The sequence below is a fragment of the Spermophilus citellus genome (assembly GCF_964194105.1).
Source record: "Spermophilus citellus genome assembly, chromosome: 1".
Classification (NCBI taxonomy): Eukaryota; Metazoa; Chordata; class Mammalia; order Rodentia; family Sciuridae; genus Spermophilus; species Spermophilus citellus.
The window spans coordinates 245,753,974-245,779,525 of NC_138182.1; the positions used below are offsets into that span (position 1 = coordinate 245,753,974).

General features: G+C 39.8%; 2 protein-coding genes across 7 annotated transcripts in view; both read left to right on the top strand.

Moving 5' to 3' along the window:
• Positions 1–25,552, top strand: part of ARL15 (ARF like GTPase 15) — a 410,850-nt gene that overhangs the window by 128,311 nt on the left and 256,987 nt on the right. For all 6 annotated transcript variants that reach the window (XM_081285382.1, XM_081285378.1, XM_081285381.1 and 3 more), the window contains one exon: positions 18,756–18,900. In XM_081285382.1, coding sequence (XP_081141508.1) covers positions 18,756–18,900 — 145 coding nt within the window. The remainder of the gene's footprint in view (positions 1–18,755; positions 18,901–25,552) is intronic.
• On the top strand, positions 16,293–16,896 carry LOC308656915 (small ribosomal subunit protein eS26-like). The gene has a single exon (XM_081308279.1). It carries the CDS (start codon positions 16,501–16,503, stop codon positions 16,846–16,848), a length of 348 nt encoding a protein of 115 aa, XP_081164405.1. The 5' UTR covers positions 16,293–16,500; the 3' UTR covers positions 16,849–16,896.

A 25,552-nucleotide genomic window follows, 5' to 3' on the forward strand; every position in this document is an offset into this window, starting at 1 on the left:
TCCTAATATGTGCTTTGGTCTATATGTCTGTCTTTATGCTGACATTACACTATTTTTATTAGTACAGTTTCGTTTTGAAAGCTGAAAATATGAGTCTTCCAGCTTTGTTTTTAATTTTCAAGTTGCTTTGTCCATCTATGATCCTTTGAGATTGCATAAGAATTTTAGGATGAGTTTGTCTATTGCTGGAAAAAAACAGGAATTTTGATAGGGATTGCTTTGAATCTATAGATTATAATTAATTTATGTTTTAATTCTTTCCACACTTGTTTTCTTTTTAAAAAATATTTTTTAGTAATACACAGACAAAATATTTTATTTATTTATTTTTATGTGGTGCTGAGGATGGAACCCAATACCTCACATATGCAAGGTAGGTGTTCTGCCACTGAGTCCCAGGTCCAGCCCCAGCACTTGTTTTCTCTGCACATGTTTTTCATCTCTTAAATTAAATTAATTCCCATGGCTTTTATCCTTTTACATGCTATTATAAATGGAATTGTTTTCATAACTTCCTTTTCAGAGTATTCACTCTTAGTACACAGATATGCAACTACCTTATATCATCTACAGAGACCAATTTTACTTCTTTCTTTTTAATTTATATAACTTTATTTTTCCTAAATGTTTTAGCTAGGACTTCCAGTTATAGGTGGAATAGGAGTGGTAAAAGTGTGTGTCCTTCCCTCGTTTTTGATCTTAGAAGATAAGTCTTTCATCATTGAGTATGATGGTCACCCTGGTTTTTTCATGTATGGATTTTATCATGTTGAAATAGTCTTTTTCTATGCCTAATTTTGAGGGTGGGGAGAGTAAGAAGGGGAGGAGGAGAAGTGTGTTAGTTTAATCATGAAAGCATGTTGAATTTTGTCAAATGCTTTTTCTGTATCAATTAAATGATCATGTGGCTTTTGTCCTTCATTTCATTAAAGTAGCACGTTAAATTAATAGATTTTTATATATCGAACCATCCTTGCCTTTAAGGAATATATTGCACTTGGTAAAAGTGTGTACTTTTAAAAAATGTTATTGAATTTGATTTGCTAATACATTATTGGTAGTTTTTGCATCAGTGTTCTTTCAGTTTTGGGGGGAAATTTTGAGGATATTAGTACTTCTTTAAATGTGTGATAGAATCTTCCAGTGAAGTTGGATTTTATCAGATTGTTGACTACTTTTTCAATGTTTTTTTTAGTCATAGTTCTATTCAGATTTTCAGTTTCTTTACAATTTAGTCCTAGTTGGTTTGCGTTTCTAGAAATTTGTCTAGTTCAGCTAAATTTTATATAATTTGTGGGAGAATAATTATTCAGAGCACTCTAATGTAGTCGGTATTTCTGTAGAATCAATAGTAATGTCCCACTTTAATTTCTGTTTTTAGTGATTTGATGCTTCTTTTTCTTAGTCCATATAGCTAAAGTTTTGTCAATTTTGTTATCTTCAAAAAATTGTTTGATTTCATTGATTTTTCTCAGTTTGTTTTACTGCTGTTGTTTTCTTTTTCTCCTCTCTCTCTCCTTCTCCTTCTCTTTTCTTCCTTTTTTCTTTTCTTTTCTTCCTCTTTCTCTAGGCAGGATGCAGTGTAATATATGTTTGTGGGGATACCCAATGATAAGGAGAAACTTGGTGCAGGACCGGAGCAGAGGGCTGCTTTAACCACCTTGTTGAGCAGGTTGAAGGGTATGGCCTAGTGGAGGGATTGTTGTTTTGAGCAGAGCAGGACAGTTCGTCCCACAGTGTTGACTTCAGTGTCCTCTTAGAGCTAGAGATGAAGACATTAAAATGACAAAGAAATGCAGAATTTACTAAACTAGTGAAATGATTTAGGTACAACCTAGGACGGATGTTGCTGATCCAAATTTCAGATGAAAATTAGGTAATAGGTTACTTGAGTCTAGGGTACATGCCACCAACCATACCATGTTTGAGGCATGATATTTATGTTGTAGTGACTTGAAAAAGAATTATCCACATGACTGATCAGTATGGTGGGGAAGAATCCAAATCACGACTCTGTTAAATTTTGCAATGTAGAATTATGGAGAAAAATTGTGAGGCAAATGGCACAGTATTGAAACTTTGGTTTGAAAATAATATTTAATTGTTATAATTAGCAAGTTGAATAAGTGATTTAGTATGATTGTTAGTATAAATGTTTTTGTATTTAGAAGTGGAATATTTGAGAATTCTAGATTCACCAAGTTTTGTGTTTAATTTGCTGGAGTTTTAAGAAGTTAATAATTGGAAACATTTTTTGAAGTGTTTGAAGCACTTTAAGAAGAAAATAGAATATATTAAGTTTGCAAATGTTAGTTAAGTTTTTAAGTGCTAATAAGACTAAATGTTAAAGTCCCTATTAAAAGTTATTGCTAGGATTTATTTGGTTTATTTTTTTTTTTAACTTTTATTTTACTTATTTTTATGTGGTGCTGAGGATCAAACGCAGGGCCTCGCATGTGCTAGGTGAACACTCTACCGCTGAGCCATAATCCCAGCCTGGATTTACTTGGTTTATAACTAGAATAATGGGTTCTGTAAGATAAACTTAAAGGTATAGAAATAGCAAATCTTTATGTTTCTAGCTTTAATCATTTAAATTTGCCAAAGTAAATACAGTCTTTTCTGTGCAAACATACCAAGAATCTCACTCCATGCATACGAACTCCCTAACTCATCCCCCCCTCAACCATCCAGTGATTGTCATATTTGTATCTTCAACTGTGACCTCTTTCTTACATCTACAGGCTCAATTATCAGCTCTTATACTTGACATTTTCATGTGGATGTCTCATAATAGACATCTCAGATGTATCCAAAATCAAATTTTCCCATCCCATTATCCCCAAACCTTAATTCCTTTGTTGTTTAAGTTCCAAATCTAGGCATCATCCTTGATTTCATTTCATTTCTATTCTTTAGGGTTCTGTCAGGAAATAGATGGCATTTTCAAATTGGTAATTTTAGGAGAGTTAACTAATAGGACTATCATTTATGAAAGTGTAGACAGGGCACCCAGAACCTACCCCTTGTCCCCAAAGAGCAAAAAAAGAGAGAGCTCTTTTTGGACCCCAGAGTCAGAGAAGGCTTAGTAGAGGGTTCACCTGATAAGGGATGTGATTCCCGCTCAAGTGATGCAGGGAGCCCTTTTTGGCCTCACAAGTAGGAAGTCAGAGTAACTCAATTTCATTCTCTTAATGTCTTCTCTTGCTGGTGACTTTATTTATTTATTTTTTTTTAAAGAGAGAGTGAGAGAGGGGGGAGAGAGAGAGAGAGAGAGAGAATTTTTTTTTTAATATTTATTTTTTTAGTTCTCGGCGGACACAACATCTTTGTTGGTATGTGGTGCTGAGGATCGAACTCGGGCCGCACGCATGCCAGGCGAGCGCGCTACCGCTTGAGCCACATCCCCAGCCCTTGCTGGTGACTTTAATCTGCCACATCTAACTAGAAGCCAGCAGCATAAGTGCCCATCAGTGGGATCCATAGGGGCCTCTCAGCACTGGTGTGGGCTGGAGAAAGTGTAGAGACCCAGGACACACAAGTGAAGATAAGCATCACAATGGCTAGTGGAGCCCACAGTGGGTGGTTTCTAGGACATGTCCTGGACAGTAGCCACCTCTCGGCCCCACCCAGTTCATATATATTCTGTGCATTTTGAGTCCTTTTTCTATGAAAGATTATCTTTGAATTATACTTTTCTTCTGTTTGTGACCCTCTTCTTCTGTGTTTATTTAGTAATGATGCCGTGGTTTAGGAGTAATAAGTTGTTAGGAATTGTAGTATAAATGAGAAGTGCCCATATTTAAAGTACAACTAATTATCAGTAGGAGTTGATTTTAATATTGTGCATTTGTTTCCTAAATCTTTTTTTTTAATCTTTTTGTCTACCTAAAGTAAATATTGGGTACTTTTAATGTAAACTACCTTAGAAGTTTTCAAGACATTCACTACAACAGTCATGCTGCTGAGACCATATCATCCCCCAGGCCAGAAGTTATCATAGTTATTTAGTGTTCACCCTGAGTCCTTGAAAGTTTGAAATCCAAAATTAGCCTGAGTTGAACATGATTTATATTTCTTGCCCCTGTTTGATCAAACTGTATTTGCTGTGCATCCTTTAATTGTCTGGCTAATTCACTTCTCAGTTTTTTCTGTGAAGAACTTAAATGTGGCTTAAATAAAAAAGCATATAAGAAGTAAAATTTAACATCATGTAATATATTAGTTCAAAATCTCATTATTATTATTGTTATTTTCTTTTGTGCTGGGAATTGAACCCAGGACCTTGTACATGTGAGGCAAGCACTCTACCAACTAAGCTATATCCCCAGCTCTTCTAAATCTCATGTTTTAACATACCATATCTCTTGTGCTCTTTTGGGCACAGATAAATTATTAATTGATAAGAAATTTAAAATGAATAGGACTGAAGAGAAAGCTATTGTTTTTATTGTATAATTTGCTTTGAAAGTCCTGTTGGTTAAGATAACCTCATGGTAATTTAAAAATCCTCCACCCAATCCCTGTGCCCCCAGATTATGTGACAGTGAGGTCTTTCTTTAACACATGCAGAATTCTTTTAAGACTAAAATTCTTTATTTCATATTTTTACATAGAGAATTTTTGCTCTTTTTCTAGTAATGTCCTTGTATGGTTGTCATATGAACCCTGATTCTCTCAAATACATTTTTCTTAACTCTTTCTGGCATTGAATATTGTATCTCTGGCAAACACTAATTTGTCTGTGAACGATTTTCTTGAGGGTCTTTTTAAACACAAATGAAAGAATCCTGAGTAGTTCTCATCTCAGTTACAGAGAGCCGTGGGGATCTGCAGAGTCTGTCCAGGACAGAGTCATAATTCCTTGTACAAAATATCATTATTTCCACAGATTCACCAAACAAATGAGACATGATGTCCTTTTTTAAAAAGATATCGTCTTTCATCTAATCATTTGCCTTCTACTCTGTTCTCCCACTATTTTTCTTTAATATGACAATTTACTGCAAGCCTTCAGATTTTAGTCTGTGGCGAAAGTTGAATTTGTTAGCCAAGAACCATGTTTTACTTTTGCTAACCATAAATATGATTGCTCTTTTTTTTTTCTTCTTTTTTTGCATGTTCCAAGTGAGTAATTTTTTGTTGTGATAGTTGCTTCCTGATTATGGTGTGATTTGCAAATTGGAGCAGGGAGGCTTGAAGGATTATACATTACTTAGATAAACATGTTAAAAAGCATAGTGGTTTTATTTAAAAAAGAAAATATAATCCTAATCACACATCCTTAAGTAGTTTAAGAGAGTTTATATCTATGTTTCTAGTGAGAAACAATTGTCCAGATTACCCCACTGTGCTTTTGTTTCTAATTTACAAAGGCTAGGTGCTAAACAGGGCTCCAAGTATGCCCTGGCCCATTTTCCTCCTATAAGATACTGAAGTTGAGGGCTGGGGATGTGGCTCAAGTGGTAGCGCGCTCGCCTGGCATGCGTGCGGCCCGGGTTCGATCCTCAGCACCACATACCAACAAAGATGTTGTGTCTGCCGAGAACTAAAAAATAAATATTAAAAATTCTCTCTCTCTCTCTCCTCTCTCACTCTCTCCTCTCTCTCTCTCTCCTCTCTCACTTAAAAAAAAAAAGATACTGAAGTTGAAAGGAAAGCAAGAATATGCATGTATGAACACAGGAGCTGTCAGGCATTTTCCTCCTCCATGTACACAACCTGCCCACCTCTTCTTACATGTAATAGTTTATTTGCAGAAGTATGGGAAGGAAGAAGGGAATGCCCATAGAATGGAAGCACTAAGTGTTAAATAGCAGCTCACAAGTGGGACACTAAGAGGGCAAAACCTGTTTGCTCAGGAAAATCCAGGCCATATTTTCTACTAGCTCTTCACCTGCCCTCTGCCAGGAATCAACCTGACTTCTCTAAGCATTTTCCATCAGAGTAGGTTTATTGAAGTACAAGATGAACAAATATTGTTTTGACTAGTATATGTCTTTAAATTGTAGTAAAAGATAAGTGAGCTTCTCTCATGAGCCAAAGGATAAAATGTATAGTTGTTGCTGGTTTTGGCTGCCCTGCAAATGAATATTTTGGGGAAAATCCTACAATGTGGATTTTCCCACAATGTGGAGTCAGGGCTCCTTTTCATTGCTGGAGTAAGGGATGACTTTTTTTTTTTTTTTCTCAATTTCCTGGCAGCCATGGCCCTAGCTTAGCTAGCTGGGTACTGAAGCTCCATAGCCCATTGCTAAAGCCTTCAGAGGGCACCCTCCTGGCTGTGTTGCAGTTTGGCACAGGGTGTCAGGCAGTTGGTGTCGGTGACAGCTCCTGAGCTCATAGTGCTTGCTGCCTTATAACCTGGGCTGTTTTCATTGTTGCAGTTCTTTAGCCTTTTTCTCAATTCTGTGAATTATCAGAATCCTTCCAGGGCATTGCTCTTATCTTATTTAGCATTAGAACCCTGTCTGGTACAAAAGAAAAAGGAGGGCACCCTTTTAAAACCACACTTAGAATGCTCAAATGTATTTTCCTGGTAGTTTGAGAACTCTTGATGGAGTGGGTGCTTTATTTGATGGGAGAGGGAGAGAATGATGATATTCAGCCTTCCTTTTAGTAGGACGGCAGTTAAGAATATCAAGTGCATGGTATCCCTCTAATATCTCCATCAAACCGTTATGTGATTCTTTTTGTCATGTATACAATTTGGGCTGTAACTTAAATGAACATAATTTAAGGCATTTGTGCCTATATTATTTTCAGGTAATAAAATAAAACAGATACTAAAAACATTTTTAATATATGTAAGTCCACTTGCTACTTTTAATCTTTTGGAGGAACTGATTATTTTTGTTAACATTTGATTTTTGATAAGTGAGTTGTTGGTCATGAACCAATTCAATTGAATATCTTGGAGATGATCTTAATTAGATGTGCCTTGGCTTTTTCTCTGGCATTTGACAGTAGTCAGAAAGTGCCTCTTTAATAAAACACACCTTTAAATAACTCTCTCAGATTAATTCCAGCTTTTAAGGTGAGAAGATGTCTTGAACCACCACTGCTGCCAGCTCAGCTGTGGATCTGAAACATCCAGCTGTGCCCTTTCTGCCTCTCCCATCACCAACAACAGACTTTGCAATCAGAATCTGTCTGGCACGTGTGTGGATGTGTGAGGCAAGATAACATCTAGCTCACTGTATTGGCTCTTCAGGGCTAGACCTTAGTAAACATTTGTCCTGTCAGCAGTTAAACCACCTGATTTGAGGATGCACAGGGATTTTACACATCCGCCCCGTTATGCTTTAGTCTGAGTCTGCATAGAGATTCATATTCAAAGAGAATGGATTTAACTGTTAGCATAGACCAGTATGTTTCAAGTAGCTTTTTTAGGAGTTTCCCATTTTCAGGGGAAGGAAAAAAAAATCCAACAATACTCTCACTCTATATTAAAAATATATTGTGACACTTTTTAATTTTTCTTACTATATAGCAAACCAAAGGATTGTCTGTGTTAGCCATTGTTATTTGGTGGATCAAATCAGATCTTTTGGCCAAATAGATGATAAAATAAACCCAAACCCTGAATTATCTTCAATTATAGACTGTGAAAAGAATCATGATTAGTGGTCACAAAAATTAGTTTTCTTTAGGAAAACATTAAGGGAAAAATCTCAAAACAGTAATCTTGATGATTATAATACCTATTGATTATTGAACATTTGGTAAGTGCTGCCTCACAAACTACTCCCAACAATCCTGTGAGATGATCCCTATTTCTAGCTTAGGTTACAGTTCCAGGTAAAGTCACTTGTTCTGATACGAATGGGGCTCAATTTCAGCATGTCTGACCGTGCATTTCATCAAAGCTGGGCACTTACTCACCAGACCATGTCTTATCCTGTGGTAGATTCTGGGTCAGACACCCAAGGTCCACAATTGGAGTATTTCAATATAGGAACTACTTCTAAGTCTAGTGGAGGAAGATGGCAGTAAGTCAACTTTGCTTGATCTAATAATGAGTGTTATGATAGTAGAACAGAAAAGGTGCTAAGGAAGTTTGAGGAAGATCATTTAAATCAGGCTGAGGGACACAGATATGTTCATGGAAGAAATGATCATTGGACTGAATTTTTTTTTTTTTAAAGAGAGAGTGAGAGAGGAGAGAGAGTGAGAGAGAGAGAGAGAGAGAATTTTTAATATCCATTTTTTAGTTCTCGGCGGACACAACATCTTTGTTGGTATGTGGTGCTGAGGATCGAACCCGGGCCGCACGCATGCCAGGCGAGCGCGCTACCACTTGAGCCACATCCCCAGCCCCCATTGGACTGAATTTTGAAGGATGTCTAGCCAGAAGAAGATAGTAGGGAATGATGTATAGGCAGAGGGTGGGATTTTTGGATTATATGGAGCAGGTAAGAGAATAGATCAGAAACTGCACAGAAGTCTGTTTTTGATAGGCATATGGACCAGGTATATAGTGGGAAAATAACAAGAAAAATTATTGTCAGTTAAGTTTTCTGTGTTGAATTCTGTTTGGAATGCTTTGCAGACATTATTTTAATGTAATCTCCCTAACAACCATTGGAGACCAGAAATGAAGGCAAAAGCAAGATCATAAAGATCCTTGTTTGCTTAGAGAAGGAATTTGGGCATTATCCAGACAAGTATAGGTGGCCTTAGGAGGATTTTAAATCATGGAAATGATCTTATGTGTGTTATAGAAATATCATAGCATTTGGAGACTGAGTTGGAATTGGATGAGACCTCAGCCAGTCACTCCATCACACAGTATATAGTTGTCCAGGAGACTGTGGTGATGACCTGATCAAATGATTTAAGACAGAGGAGGAACAGGAAGGTATTAGAGGCAGAGGTGGACAGATGTATTGGAATTGGTGACAAAGAATATGCAGGACAGAACTGTATCTTTAGAAAGGCCCCAAAGATTGTGTAGTGAAGAAATAGAGTAAGATTTCCACTGTTAGGGATTATAGGAAAAACAATATTAGTTTGATTTGCAACCAAAAAGAGAAAAACAAGTCTCCCCATCTCCAGTTCAAAAATATCAACATTGGATAGAAGGTATTTTGTTGGGATTTTTCTTGGGGATTTGTAGGTGATACATTCAAAGGTCTACCTAGGGGGCCTAGCTCTTCTTTAAATGTGCTCATGACCTGACTCTTCCCCATGAGTGTTAGGCAGCTTTTAGTTGCTATGACCAAAACACCTGACAAGAACAACTTGGAAAGATTTATTTTTGCTCATAGTTCCTATTGATTCAGTTTGTGGTTGGCCTAGCTCCATTGCTTTAGACCTGAAGTGAGGCAGAAGATCATGTTGAAAGAGTGGGGGAGAGGAAAACTGTTAGCTCATGGCAGCTGGAAGCAGAGAAAGAAAGGGAGGGAAGGTAAACCCTTCCAAGGCACGCTTCTGGTGAACTTCTTCCTCCAGCTGAGTTCCACCTTCCCCCCGGTAATTCATTCAGCCATTAGTGGATTAATCTACTGATGATTTCAGAGCCCTTTGATCCAGTCATTTTCTAAAATTCCCATATCTCTGAACACACAAGAAACTTTAGACAACATTCCAGATCCAACCCAACACCAAGTGTACAACATACAGAAAAATGCCCTTGGTAAGGAATGCTGAGTGTTTCCTTTTATGCCCTACTTTCTGTTTAGAAATGTCTGTTAAGATAATGACCAAAACAGTGGTCATTATATATCAATATATTAGTTTCAACTAAATTTGTATGTTTTGTTTGTTCTTTAAGAAAAAATACTGTATGATCTGAAACTAACCTAGTTGAAACTCTGATATGCAGATATTTATGAAAAGACATAAAGCTTGGGTTCTAGTATAGACAACAGTGCCTGGGGATTTTATTGCTGGTTTTATTGGATAATACTGTTATTATAAAACTGGTATTTAAACATTAGATTTTCCACCTAATCATTTCAAAATAAGAATTACATTTTAAAAATAAGAAAGACACATTTATTTTCAACCTACCTAGCTCTCTTTTTCAATTTTACATCAGAGAAATAGGATTTTTTTTTATTTTTAAAGTTTCCAACTTGAGAAGATCTGAAGTTTTGTATAGGTAGGAATATGTGAGAATCTGGGATTTCTTCAAATCTAATTATCTGATACATGCCCTTTCAAAATCTCACTTTTGGCTCATGGTGAAACACACATACCAGGACTCCCGGGTGCTGCTGATGAAGGATGGCTGATACACAGACTGGGAGCCACGTGGGCCCCTGGTCTGGTTCAGTGCAGCGGCACTCTCTTCCATTCAAAGTCTCAGATGTCTGCCCCTCTGCAAAGCCGTGAGGCCAATGTCTATAGCTGCTAAGCATGAAATCCCCTGCTTCTGTTTGTTTCTTTTGTTGCCACGAGTTAATAGGGACAGAGACAGGAGACAGCCCAGAACAAAGCAGAAATAATGGAGTATTTCACCCCAAAAAGGAATGTGGATTGAGAAATACAAAGGGTAAGGCAAAGACAGACTTAGTGTCCTGAGGCAGTGTGATGTATTGGCCAGGAGCCTCAGCCCTGGGACAATTCCGGGCCAAAGCCTTGGTCTGTGAGCCCGGAGCAGCCCACATGGCCAAAAGGTTTGACCCATCTTCTGTAAAAACAATTTATTGTTTTTCTCGCTAGGGTTTTAAAGTGTGACAGGATTTTCACCTCGAAAAGTGGATTGCTCTTACTGCACGGGGAAGTCTTCTGCTGGGCTGTATCTGGCGGTCAAGGGCACTCTTGTCAGCACTCCATCACTGGCTTATTTTTTCTGTTGCCCTAGGTGCCGTCTTGAACTTATTCTTTTCACCTGTTTGCAGGAACAACTAGTTATTCCAAGACACGAGGGCATATTTGACATTCATTTTTCTTTATACAAATAGAACTAGCTAAGAGATTTTGTGCTTCCTATAGATCATTTCCCTCATGTGCATTTCCATACAACCCCATTTATTTGTGCATTTTCTCCCATATTCTCCCTCAACAAATTTTATTTTATTCAGTATTTGCTTATTTATTTATTTTCAAAAGACAGTTGAAATATGTTGGCAGTTGCAGTCAAATTTACTTGCACATGTATTTTAAGGAGGAAAATTTGAGGACTGTTCTAATAGAGATTTCTTTTTTCCTCACTGCCGTGCGTGGAATCAGAAGTCTCAATGGCCAGCATGGGCTTCTCTCTATAGACAAGCTTTGTCCTTTCCAGAGGATAAAGAAGGGTTAAATGAAAGAGGCACACAGTGGGAAAAAGAAGCCAGTGGCTCTTCAGGATCCCTTGTCTTCCATCCCAGCCAGGCCCCCTCTCCTCCTTCCCTGTTCCCTAATTCAGCTCACAGGAACCTTAAGGATTCTGCTTCTCACCCACATTTTCTAACTTGGGGGGAAAACACTGCAAGGTCGCTTTGCCTGGAATGAAAGGTACTGCTAACCAGAAAGCTAACAGGGTCAGTGAAGGAGCCTAGCAACACCTCCTTCCTGTCCAGGCATCTTTCTCTTCAGCTACATAGGTAAACTAAAAGGATTCTTCCACATCTTCAAAACAGCAGAAATGCCCCATTTCTGATGCTCTGACCTCTGCCTGTGGACATGGCAGACCCAGAGCCAAGAGGACATGAGCAGGGGTCCTGGTGCTGGACACTCTTGACTCAGCCTCTGACTTTGCCATTTAATAGCTCCCTAGTGCATTTTTAAAGAATCGTGTTGCCCTCTGCATAGAATAGCTCTGAGGTCTCTTCCGCATGACACACCCTCAGATGGTAGAAGCTTTTCATTCCAGTGGCTCAGCAAATAGCTCTGGAGCCAGACCTCCAGGGTTTGAATCCAGTTCGTTTTAGACAAGTTGCTTGACTTTAAGCCTCAGTTTCCTTATCTTAAAATGGGAGTCATAGAGTACTTTTCTTACTGAATTGTTCTAGGGAATAAATGAATTACTATACATAAATTACCTACATATGGCACTCAATAGTACTAGCTGTCTTTGTTTTTGTTTTTGACTTACTAGGACACCCACCAGTTGTCATGTCTCTTACAGAGCTCAAGCAGCTCTGACTAATCCTCTAACACATTTGGCCTCCTGTTGTATTTTGTATTGGGGTTAGATTTTCAAAAGACAGACCCATATTTGACTATTATAGACCTGGAAAACATTGTGTTCCAAATCAGGTCACTTCAGATATTTAAGAACTTCTTCATGTTTTATTCATTGAACATTCTTAGTATTAGAAAACACTTCCAGAAATTGACTTACTTTCAAAAACTTCTTTTGCATTGTGAAAACTGGTGAGGGTTAAATGTGCAGGTGCTTCTTTCTGATTTTGAAGCCAAACTGCATGAGAATTGTATCTAGTCAAAGTTATGGCTGAATATTCTTTTGCCTTTAGGTGCCAACTTATAGATGTTTCATTAATCTAACAAGGGTTTGCTCATTGTTGTGCCAGGTCCCACTCTTGCATAGAAAAAGACCTGGCTGTCTGTGATAGGAGCCCTGGGTTTTTTGTCTGGTGAGACCCATATTTAAATAAGGAGGAAACATTGTGGGGCTTGGGCAGTGACTGTGTGTCTGTGAGGAACTCCCAAAGCTGACTGAAGAAAAATTTCCAGCAACTATACAGAGCTTCAATCAAATTGAATTCATGCTCAGAATAAAATCTTGTATTCATGGTGAAAGACAGAGCATCAATTGAAACAAATGCCATGTCCCAAAAGGCTGGGAATTTAGCAACTCAGGATGGTTGGAAATACTGGCAGTGCAGGGGCTGGTGCCAGAGTGGGAGGTTTTTGAGCAAATCTCTCATCCAGAAATATGTAGTTGCAGGACAACTCTGTTGCTTTGTTTGGGTGCTTGGCTACCCTCAGAAGCCTGTAAAATTAAGCTTTTTGAACCAGTAATATGACCAAGAATGGCTATGTCTTTGGGTCTGTGTATCTATTTCTATCAGGTGATAACTCAGAAAAAACAAATAAACAGACAAATAAACATGTGCTATAGCATCAGTTGCAGTGCTGCAGGTATGTGTACAGGGCCAAGGAGGACAAGGAAGGATTAGTTCTCTGAGGGATTCAAGGAGGACTTTTGGTGGTGGTGCCATCTCAGCAGAAAGAAGAGAGAAGGGCAGGGGGCCTTTCATTGCAAGTGCACAGGACCTGGTGGTAAGAAGGGTGAGTTCCCAGACTGTTGGAGGGACTAGTGAATGGCTTGGAAGTAGCTAGGATGGGTTAGATGGAAATGTGAGGGGAGGGGAACGAGGTACACAGTTAAGTGCTTACTCAATGCTTTACATCATTGACTTAGTAACCGAGTAGTCACTGACTACCTACCATGTACAGTGCTCTGCCAGCTATGCTAAACCCTGACACTATTCCCAAACGGCGCTGGGATGTTTTAAGATGGTCTTGCTGTCTTGGGGCAGAACCACCAGACTGAAATGCAAGGCTTCATTTTACCTTGCAATGTAATCTTTTGCTTATATTTTATTCCTAACCCATGTGGCCCTGTTTCTTCTTCAAGCAGATATTCCCAACGTTTATGATTCTGCATTTTGAGTGCTCCATATTTCAACTAAAGAGCATAGGATTATATGATTTTCCCAAAAGCTATGCTGTAGCTAGTCGGCCTCTCTCAGGACGTACCATTTCATAAGGAACAGAGGTAGAAGTTTGTGCACACATGCCAGGGGGAAATGTTCTGTGTCTTGGCATGATGTGGTAGATAGGTTCATAGGTTCTTTTCAAAAAGGAGTGACTCATAACTGACCCTGAAGGGCGGGGGGAAACCTGGTGAACTCAAGTAGTCAGAGGGAGACCATGACCTTGGTTGCCCCCCAGAGGACATAATTATAATTCAGACTGGCTTTGTTTTCTATTTCCTGCTGCAAGTGAGGGCAGTGTTGTGTGTGTGTGCGTCTTGGGTTGAACTGGGATGGGATGGAACTTGTAGAAGCAGCTGTGGGCTAAAAGAAGGGGAAGTACTCCAGTCTGGGCTGTATGTCAGGCTGCCAGGCCCTTGCCCAGGAAGCTAACTAGCAGCAAAGATATCTTAGGAAAATGAGCATCGTGATGAACAGTTATTTACCCGTCTGGCGCCTTTCTTAGTAGAATAATGCATTGAACCCATGCCTCATAACATCCTCCTGAAGAAAGGAAGAGACAGATAGTGTTAAACGTTACTGGTTAATCATGGGGAAACTGAAGCATGGATAGGTTTATGAGGCTTGGGCAGAGCTACACAATGCCTTAGTGTCTGGCCTGGGAATGAAGCCCGAGTTTGCCGCTTGCTGTCAGGACTGCCCGACGGCATTGTGTTTCTCATTGAACAGCGGTGAAAAGGGCTGACTCTCAACAATGCAGGAGCTGCTATAGGAGACAAACACAATGAACTTTGGTACAGTATAGTCTAGAGGCCAAAATGAGTAATTTTAAGTAAATTGACTATAAGATCCAAAGCCTCAGTAAGTTTTTAAACAAAACCAGGGGGAAAAAAAAAGAAAACTCTGTACAGCTTTTCGGAACTGACTCAAACACCACGAACACCCTCCTCCCTCCCACCATTTGAAATGATATACTCTTAAAAGTTTTATTTTGTTGGCTCAAAGTCTGACACTTTTCCCATTTGCCATGGGATGTATTTATTTACTTCAAATACATTTTTACTTTCAGGATTCTGTAGTTTATCTCAAAGATTCTGCCTTGTAATAATGTCAGTGTTGCATTTATTTTCCCAAATGCCTTATTTCCATAGCCTGAGTTTTGGGGGTAGATTTTTAGTTTGCTCAGATTTAGTTTGGGGTCTTCAAAAACAGTTGGAACTACAGAGACTGGAATTCAGGAAAGCAGTGAACGTGTGCCAGGGGAGTTGCCATGTTTGGTGTCTTTACTTTCTGTGCAACTGGAACCAGGGGGTTATAGGTGACAATCCTGGGAAGTATATAGAAAAAGTAGAGAAGTGGAATGTCATTGCTAAATTGTGTGTTCTGTCAGAAGTGTCTCCGGTGTCCTGGAATAAGTTAACAGGTGATGATTAATGGATTTGGGTACAGAAGTTTTTACACTCCAGATATCAAGAACAATATGAAGATGGAATTGTAGAACTTTGAGCTAAAATATGTTGAATAATATTGGTGTATGAATGATTTGTAAATAATTTGAACAGGGCAATAAAAGCAATCAGTTACATATAATTTCATTTTGTATTTAGGATTTATAGTAATTTGGATCACAGTAGTTGGGTCCATCCCCCTCTAAGAGACAGTCCATAGGAACTCTGGCACTGGAGCTAAGCAGCAGCGGGCACCTCTAGAGCTGGAATAGGGTCTCTCCCTGCTTCCTTCAGCAGAGACTGAAGCAGCCCAGCTATAGAAACAGATGTGAGCAGTGTGTGCCGTCATAGCAGAGCACAGATGACCTCTGCTTAGTGTGAACAGCTGTGAGTCAGGGGCAGACTTCAAGGAGGTACATACACATACATACATAGGACTCTCATTAAGAGTCTGGGAGACTTGAGGAAAAGTTTGCAAAAGTGAAACAATATCAGCTAACTTTCTTGCAAATCCAGGATGGGACGTGTTGTGTTGGCATCGAGAAGGCTGTTTATAGCTGCAGTCACAAATATCATAGGGGAACACTTAATGGAAGTAAAACATGGCCAAAGAAAAGCAACTGACACAAGGAGTGGGAGGAGTTGCTATATGAAGGCAGACTGAAATAATTAAGACTCCACAGGCTTGAAAAGACTGAGAGGAAATGGGATTAGAGTTTAATAAATCCATGTAGAATATGGATTATTAAATATTGTTTACCAGAAGTCAGCAGAACTTCTTAAAAACTGAGGGAAAATGGATTTAGGTCAAAAAGCAGCTCTCCTCTTTCAAGAATAGATCCTGTACATCAAAACCTTTCTTTTGGAAATGAGGCTAACTTCTGGCATTGAAGTGAAAGGAGAAAGTCACAGGTTTCTCTTTGGTTTTACACCGTTTTGCTCAAGCATGGGTGACCCAGTGGCTGTGGATCAGACATCCTATTGGGTTTCATGCTTCCTTTTTGCTTTTCTTAGGTGAAACTTTAACTGTCATTTTTTTTTTCTTTAACCCTTTTTTATTGAGGTGAGATCTACACTCACCTCAATAAAGGGCACTAGGGTTACTGGGATGGAGATGGACAGATGTGGTTCCCATAGTGTAATAATTAATAAGAAACTGGGTTCAGGGTATCGCGATGTTTCTCGAGAAACCTATAACACTAATTTTCTTCCGCCACCAGGCTAAGTAGTCCCAAACGTAACTTGTTCCATGCATAAATAAACCCTAGGAACCTCTGTCTGCTCTGGGTTTCTTTGGAAACGCTAAGTAATCAAGAAATTTTTGGAAGTGGTTTTCCGTTCTTGATACTACGGGTTTTCCCCATGTGAGCGTAGGGATCTTGCGCTATATAAGAGGTCCGGCCGGATGTCACGTCCTCTCCCGGGTCCTCGCTTCCAAGATGACCAAAAAAAGAAGGAATAATGGTCGTGTGAAAAAGGGCCACGGGCATGTGCAGCCTATTCGTTGCACGAGCTATGCCAGGTGTGTGTCCAAGGACAAGGCCATTAAGAAGTTCGTCATTGGAAACATCGTGGAGGCCGCAGCCGTCAGGGACATTTCCAAAGCAAGTGTTTTCGACGCTTATGTGCTTCCCAAGCTGTACGTGAAGCTGCATTACTGTGTGAGTTGTGCCATTCACAGCAAGGTAGTCAGGAATCGATCTCGTGAAGCCCAGAAGGACCGGACATCCCCACCTCGTTTTAGACCTGTTGGTGCTGCCCCACGACCTCCACCAAAGCCCATGTAAGGAACTGCATCCTTAATGAGTGAAGAAAAGCTATCTTCTGGAAAAAAAAAATAAAATGGAAATAATAATAATAATAATAAAAAGAAACTGTGTTCATCTGCAAGATGAATTCACAAAAGAGCTGTGAGAGCTTGAAGTCAATTGCTGATGAAGTCTTGGGATCAGAGCATACTGCCCTGAGGATGGAATGGCTAAGTGGAGACCCAAACACTAATGAGGAGTTGGCTAAGCCGAGAGTCAGGGGAAGAGGAAATAGCATAGGCCAGTGCCTGGAATGAGACGGGGCCCCCGCATGGCTTGGGGGAGGTGGGCAAGGGGCTAGTGAGTGGGCTGGAGCAGGTGGTGGACACCTCATAGTCCACGATAGGGGTTTGGGCCCTGAAGCAAGAGGAAGTCACCAAAGCGCGTTAAGCAGACGTAATAATTTTCTTTTTATAAACAATCACAGAGGCTGCTGTCCAGAGAACAGAGAGGACAAGAGCAAATACACTGGAAGTGGTGGGGGAAATGTTGATGTTGTCCAGGTAACTATGGCCTGGACTGGAGAGAAGTGGACAGATCCTAGAGAGATTTCAAAGGTTTCATGGACTGGACTTGTGGATCATATATGAGAAATGGGGAAGAGAAATAATCAAGCTTGATTTATGAAAGTGTGACAGCCAATTAGGACTCAGGTTTTATCTGAGAAGATCGACACAAGCTTTTTATTGGTCTCTTCTCTCATGATGACCCATAAGAGAGGGGGTCAGCCTTTCTCTCTCCTTTCCTCCTGCTCTCCCTCTCTCATGGATCATTCAGAGCCTGATACTTCTGTTTCTACAAAACTGGCATATAGTAAGCCCCCATGAAATGGATGAGGCATAAGCCAAAGATCAAAAACTGTGTGAATCATATTCTGTCTCCTCAATCCCTTTGTTTTAACGCTAGGAGAGCAAACATGTTTGTGCGGTGCACACACTACCCTACAGGTCATAGTACCCTGAGGTCAGTTTACCTGAAACAATTGAAATTTAGCAAAGGCCAAGAAGACAGTGATATGAGAAGACTCATTTAAATTCTTTAAAATTCTTTTTATTTTGAATTGGCATCAAAGAGTTATGAAAATAGAACAAAGAATTTTGCTATGAACTCTTCAATCAACTTCATGAATCATTAACATTTTACCATGTTTGCTTTATTACACTCCTCCCCTGATGGAGATGGAGAGAAGAGATTTGGAATTTCTCTGAGCCTGTTAATTGCAGACATCAAGACCCTTTACCTCTAAGTACTTACGTGTGTGTTTCTTTAGAACAATGATTTTTCTTACATAACCACAGTACAGTTATTTAATTCAGGAAATTTAACCTTATGCAACACTGTTATCTAATATGTAGTCTATATTCAGTCTTCATTATTGTCCCAATAATGTCATTTATGGCACTTTTTTCCCTCCTGATTCAAGATCTAATCTCAGATGCATTTCATATTGTTTTTATAGTCTTCTTTAACCTAGAATGGTTCCTTAGTCTGTCTTTGACTTTTAAGACATTGATACTTTAGGAAACGGGACAGTTGTCTGGTAGAACATGCCTCAGATTGGCTTTCTCTGGTTTGCTCAGGGTTGGGTGCAGGTTGTGCATTTTGTTTCGAATGCTGCATGATGACGTCATGCCCACTGCAGAGCACCTGCCATCACAGGAAAGGATGCTGTGGGCTAGACACCTCTCATGGTGGGGTGGTAACCTTGACCATCCAGTTGAGGTGGTGTCATCTGGGTTGCTTTGCTCTGAAGTTACTATTTCCTCTTTATAATTAATAGGATGCTTATCTATTTGTTAACACCTGCACAGACATCTTTAAATGTTACTAAGTCTTGTTTCCATGTTCTTGTTTAAAGAACCATACTTCCTCTTCTTTCTCCGCAGTGTTTTAGAGCATTTTGCTGCAAGGGACCACCACCTGCACGACCAGAATATGACCTGGTTTGCATAGGCCTCACCGGTTCCGGCAAGACTAGTCTGTTGTCAAAACTCTGCAGTGAAAGTCCCGAGAACGTCGTATCAACCACAGGTAGGTTCTGTGCCAGGTACCAGGCCCTCTCTCCTTCCTATCCTGGCCTTTCCAGCTTCTTATGTTATTTATGTGGCCCATGTCCCCACTTCCATTCTAGTTCAATACTTCTGTCAGTGTATTTATTTCCATGTACCTCTTTTCCAAAAAAGATATGAAGAGGGCTTAATAGCATTGCATCACAGTGTTCTGTATCCCTCTTGCTGAGCATTTCAGTGTTGCAGAATAAATCAGGCTCAGTAAAATATTAATCCAAACTAATTCTGAAGACTGGAACTCTGGTCCTCTTATGGTGAATTTATCTCAGGCCCTCGCAGGGCTGTCCTCCCTTGAATCGTCACTTTGTCCTGCTTTTGTTGGTCATGTACTCCCTATGTAACCCCACGACAGAGTCTGAATTTTCTCTCCTTAACCATTTTTCACCGGGAGGATAAGCAGTGCAGGGGGCCTTTGATAAGTGTTCCCATGTTGTTTTCTGACTTACAGAGCAGTCAGTCTAGGTTAGAGTTCCTCAGTCATTTCCCTCTCAGAGGATGTTGGTGATGTGCAGGCACAGTTTAGCTGTCACAACTGGGAGAGAGGCTACTGACCTCGAGTGGATAGAGGCCAGTGCCTTCTGCACACCCTGCAGTGCACAGGGAGCCCCCACCACAAAGAACCCTCCTGCTCCAAAGGTTATCAGTGCCAAAGTTGAGAGCTTTGTCACTCCCCAAATGCTTCCACTTTCTCTTCTGACAGAGGAACAGAAAAGAAGGGTATAAATTAGAGATGATAAACGGAAGAACAATTGTAGGAGATAAAGAATAGAGCTGCTGTGGGAGGAGATCTAGAACTGACAGGGAAGGATAGGGCGAGAAGTTGGCTGGGAAAGTTGAAGAGCTGCTGTTCATTCAGCTGGATTTTTGAGAACCTACTATGTACTCTGGGGGTGAGCAATGATTCTAGCATTACAAGAGACCCAGTCTGCTGGCCAAGTAGAAGCTAATTCATGTATAGAAACTTCCAGTGGAGTGGGTCTGGTCAGTGCTGCCTGGCTGGGGAAGGGAAGGATGCTTGAAGAGTCTTTCTTCTTTGGATCCAAAGTTGGCAAGCCAGGGAGATGAGCAGGAACAGAGTGGGAGGTGGAGAAGAAAAGATTTGGGGGCAGGGGGAAAGCTTGTGCGAAGGCAGAAACCAAAATGGGACCTCTCAGAAACCCCATGGCTTCCTGCATGGCTGCCGTGTGTGTTTAATAGAGTGCTGGGGGCGAATCCTAAGAGAGGCTGTGGCCACCTTCTGGCTAACTTCTTATACCATGCTCAGAAATGTGAGCTTTACTTGTAGACAGTGCAGAGACGTTCAGATGTTTTAAGCAAGGAAACTGCATGATGAGCTGGATCAAGCTGTCCATGACGTGGAGGATAAATCATGAAGAGCACTGATGAGAGGCAGAGGTAGGAGATGATTGTAAATGGTGCCACACATGTGCTGGAGACCTTAGCTCAGCAGGAGTGGGAAGAATGGAGAAGAGGGGATAAATGGGATACAACATCTGAGGGCTAGAATCAACAGGGCTTGGTAACCAGTTGGGTTTAGAGGGTGAAAAAAGAAGCTGAGAATGACTCATTCTTGGCTTTGGTGGTGGGTGGATGATGAAATTGTTGACCCAAGTGTCCTAACAAGTCAGAAAAATATTGATAATCAAGAGTCTGATATCAGTGCAGTTCAGGTTTTGCTACCAGCTAAGAAAAAAAAAAAAGTGCAGGTTTTGAGAACTTTTCAGATCTTGGAATAATAGACATGAAACTGGAGTTGTAAAGAAACAGACTCAGCTTGATTAGAGGGTGAGGGAGAGAGTGAGGGATTGGTAATGTGTTGTGAGCCCACAGAGAGAATGAGCAGAGAGCTGGAGAGCAACCTCTGTGCACCGAACCAGGCCAGCCTCCTTCTTCCCTCAGAACAGAGTTCTCCCTCCTCTCTCCACTGGATGTGGTCCATATTTCTACCGTTCAGTACCTGTCATACTGCTTTGTTCCCACGTCTACTCCCCCATTCTGGGCTGCAGGCTCCTAAGGGCAGATAGAGCATTTTACACGGTCACAAGATTTAGGCATAGGTACAGATATTTGTTAAGTGAATAAACAAATGATAGTAAATTGAATCTGCATGATATTTTTACATAAAGTATCATCTGTGAGCTTCCTAGCCATCTTCTGTGACAGAAAAGAATCTTCATATCCTGTTTTTACCTCTTATCATCTTAAGATACAAGAGGGTAGTGATATGGCCATTGTTACACAGTCGATGACAGTCACATGCCAGGAGAGATTTTCCAATAACATTTCATGGTATCTAAGGCTTAGGATCTGATCTGAGTATGTACTTGCTGGTTTTCTGAAACTGTGGATAGCTTTTGAGTAATGTGCCTCAAACTTATACAAACTTTATTAGCTTAATAATTGTTTCCAAGCCAAGTAACCTCCAATATAAGTGTAAGAGTAACACAAAGTATACTTCTCTTTATCTGAGTTGTCATCTAGCCCTACTGCTAATTGTTTTGCTCTTCTATTATAATGTGAAATAATTATCTGTAAATATTTTTATAATGTACTCATAAAGTATAATATGTGTTTTATATTTGTTTTTATTTTTTAAAATAACGTTTTCTTTTTGCTGGAACCAATGATAACATTGTGTGCTAGTTGACTTTCTGGTGAGTTAGATATTAAGTTGGCTAACGTTTTGGATATCAAACTTCCATGAGTTGCAATTATTCTGAACTTGGCAGAGTTCCTTTCTGGAGGCCTCTTTGGAGGTCCTTGCCATCAAGAAGTTTACACTGGGTTTGGAAGATAAGTTTTCTAGTGATAAAATGGTTCACATTTATTGAATGTTTATTATATGCCAGGCTCTGTGCTAAGACAGAATATGATATGGGCTATACTTGACAGTATAAAATGAAAGTGAAAAGTGATCATTTCTAACCTAGGAGATCAAAGAAGGCTAATCAAATATTACATTTGAATAAGGCCTCTTATGATAGGGAAGATCTGAGTAATAGGGAGAGGGGTGTGAGAATCAAAAGCATAGGTGATTCAGAGAAAAGTTAGTTGGGCATGGAAGACTTTACAAGGACATGGAGGTTTACAAGGTCAATTATCTAAGGTAATACAAGGAGCTAATGAACCTTACGCTGAATTTGTAGATAGGCTTATTCAAACAGCTACCAGAGTTTTTGGGAATACAGAACAAGCAATTCCATTAATAAAACAACTGGCTTATGACCAAGCGAATCGTTGGTGCAGAGATATCATTAGACCATGGAAACATGAAGATTTAAACACATATATTAAATTATGTAGAGACATTAATGAACAAGAGCAAGTCATGGCAGCTGCAGTAAAACAGGCTTTAGATGCCAGAGACATTAATGAACAAGGGCAAATTGTGGCAGCTGCAGTAAAACAGGCTTTAGATTCCAGGCCAAGAACATGCTACAATTGTGAACAAATAGGACATTTTAAAAGGAATTGTCCCATAGGAGGAGGGTTTAACAAAACTAGGTATCAAAGGAGTAGAATACCGGGTCTTAACAGTTAGTGGTCTTTATGCACAAGATGCAGCATTGTATGAAGTGTTGGGATCCAAGGTCAGAGACTAGAGAAGTTGCTGGTAGAGGCCTGTGACATTAGAGGTGATCCAGCAGGCAAAGTAGTTACTTGAGATGGAGAGTTAAGAGTCACATGTAATTTTATTGATACTGTAAAATGTGATAATCATATTAGGTAATATAAAGAAAGGGAAAAGAATCAATTATGACTCAAGTTTCTAACTTGGTGTTTGAGTGAATTGTAAAAAGAAGTAGGGAAAACACGACAGATAGTTTTAAGATAAAAAGAATGAGGTTAGTTTGGGGTTTACTAATTTTGAGGTATCAGCATGACATCCAACAATGATCAAATAGTTTAAAAAAAATAGACTAGGGAGATTTTAGAGCTACAGATCCAGATTGAAGAGACAATTTTAATTGTGGATTTGGATGAGATCATACAGAAAGAATGGATAGAGACAGGCAAGAAGGTTGCTAAGCACCAACTATATTTCATTCACCTATTGCATATTTGTTGACTGCATACTGTGCAACTGGCCCTGATTTAGGTACTGAGCATGATCAGTTATCAAAACAGATAAATATCCCTGCCCTTATATTTTATGTATCTTATTATATATTATGTATCTGATGAGGAATCTATAAGCCGGGCAATTTTGTGCAATATCATGTAAGTTCAGTACGGTCAAGAAGTAAAAAGAACCAACAATATAAACCTAAGTCTAAAAAATGAGAAGGGTGTGATCATTAATGACCAATGGTAGTGATATTGCCAATTATCAGTGACGAGTCCTGCTTCCTCACATGCTGAAGTATAACATTAGAGAAGCACGCCAAGGCAAGCATATAAAGCAGGGTTTATTTTAAAAGGGGTAACAGTGGTTCACAGCTGTAATCCCAGAGGCTCAGGAGGCTGACACAGGAGGATCCCGAGTTCAAAGCCAGCCTCAGGAAAAAGCAAGGCGCTAAGTGACTCCGTGAGATCCTGTCTCTAAATAAAATACAAACCAGGGCTGGGAATGTGGCTCAGTGGTCAAGTGCCCCCAAATTAAATCCCCGGCACCCCCAAAAAATAAATAAGTAAAATCACATAAACTTTTCTCAGGAGGGAGAAGGGGCCCATAGGTGGTATTCTGGTATCTCAAGAAGTGAGGATGTTCTGCCTTTTTTTTTTTTTTTTTTTTTTTAATATCCTAGGCTTCCTTTGTCTCCTGCTCTCTTTCCCTTATCTTTCTCCTTCCTGTATACTTGACTAGGCCCAGGAGATGCTCAGGTGGGATGGCCAAAAGGTGAGAAGCAGATGGATAGGAGGAAGGGCCAGATGGAACAACCCAGAACACATTAATTAACAACTTTTATAACTTCCTGTAGGGAAGGAGAATTCCTGGGACAGGTTACCTTAGCAACAGGTTGGAGCAGGGCCGGTTATCTTGATAAGGGTGGAGGAAGAGCTCTGGAGGCATTTCAATCCCCAGGGGACAGTCTCCAACTTCTCAGACTTAAATTGGCCTCCTTAATCTGACCTGACTTGATTTACCTATCTATACTTATGGCCTGTCTAATTCTGCCTTCAGTAGAACAGTTTCAGTAGATTGTTGGGGATAGAAACCAACCTCAGGAATGAGGAGATAATGAGTAAGTAAAGGGAATGAGCTATAAACTATCATTTTCATTCCTTGGTCCTTTGGCTAAGATTGCATATAGACTCTTCTTTCAAGAAGAGAGACAAAATAAAAAAATAAAAAGAGAAAGAGAGAAAGAAAGCAATGTTAAAAGAATTTATTTTTATAAGGAAAGGTTATCATGTGAGCATGAGACAGAGGCATAAAGGTGGTTGCCTGGTGAGAAGTAAAGACAGAAGATGCTCAGGAGAGGGCGATGCATGCAAGAATCAGTAAGGATTCTGGTTCTAGTCAAAATGGGATAACTGGGCTGGCTTACCCTCACACCTGAAACAACAGAGATAATATTTAAAAAAAAATGAAACACCTGGGTGCAGTTGTGCAAACCTGTAATCTCAGCCACTCTAGAGGCTGAGGCTGGGAGAATTGTGAGGTTGAGGTTAGCCTGGGCAACTTAGACCCTGTCTCAAAAATTAAAGCAATAGCCCAGGATACAGCTCAGTGGCAGAGCATCCCTGGGTTCAACTGTCAGAACTGAAAAATAATAAAGTGAAAAATAAAAGTATGAAATATATAAAACAGTTTTCAAGTAAGTGAATGTGAAGCAACAAAGAACAGTCATCCCTGAGAAATAAGAAACAAATGTATTGAGCCCTATGATTGCCCCAGCTTACTGCCTTGAGAGAGCTTCCAGGCTGTGACACTGTTCCAGAGGGAGCTGAAATAGAACTCAGTGTATTTCCTGCATTCAAAAGATGGAGCTGAGAATCAAGGAGATCAAGCAGCTAGAGTTAATAAGACAGCATACTAGACAAAAGAGAGTTGCACAGAGACAGACCCCTACAGATCTTCAGTGTGTATCCTTTGAATATCTTGTGAAGTGGACAAAGCAAGCACATGAGGAAACTACTCAAGGGCAGGAAAAGAAGTACCTGAAAGTGCGAGGGGGAATAGTGCTTGGTCTTCTCATGGGGCTGAAACTTATGACTATAACTACCAGACAGACTGGAAAAGTCATAATTCATGAGGAACTAGGTAGAATACTCAACAAGATCTTGCCTCAGGAATTGGCTCTAAGCTGAGTACTGCTCTGGATTCACCTAGCAGATCATATTACCCAGTCCAAAAGGCTCAAGTAATTTTCTGGTGGTGCTAATGTATCCCAGTACAAATCTGTATAAGATTTAGAGAAATAGCATGCAACAAGGTAAAATTCACAGTGTCTGGCATTCAATTCAAGATTATCAGGCACAGGAGGAGATAGAAAGACACAATTCATAATGAGGAGGATAAGCATTCATTTAAAACTTACCAGAACTGACACAGATATTAGAATTAACAAAGAAAGACATTACAACTGTATTATATCTGTTCATAAGATTCAGACATGGAAGATTTAAGAAATGACGTTGTGTGGTTCAGTGATAGAGTGCTTTCCTGG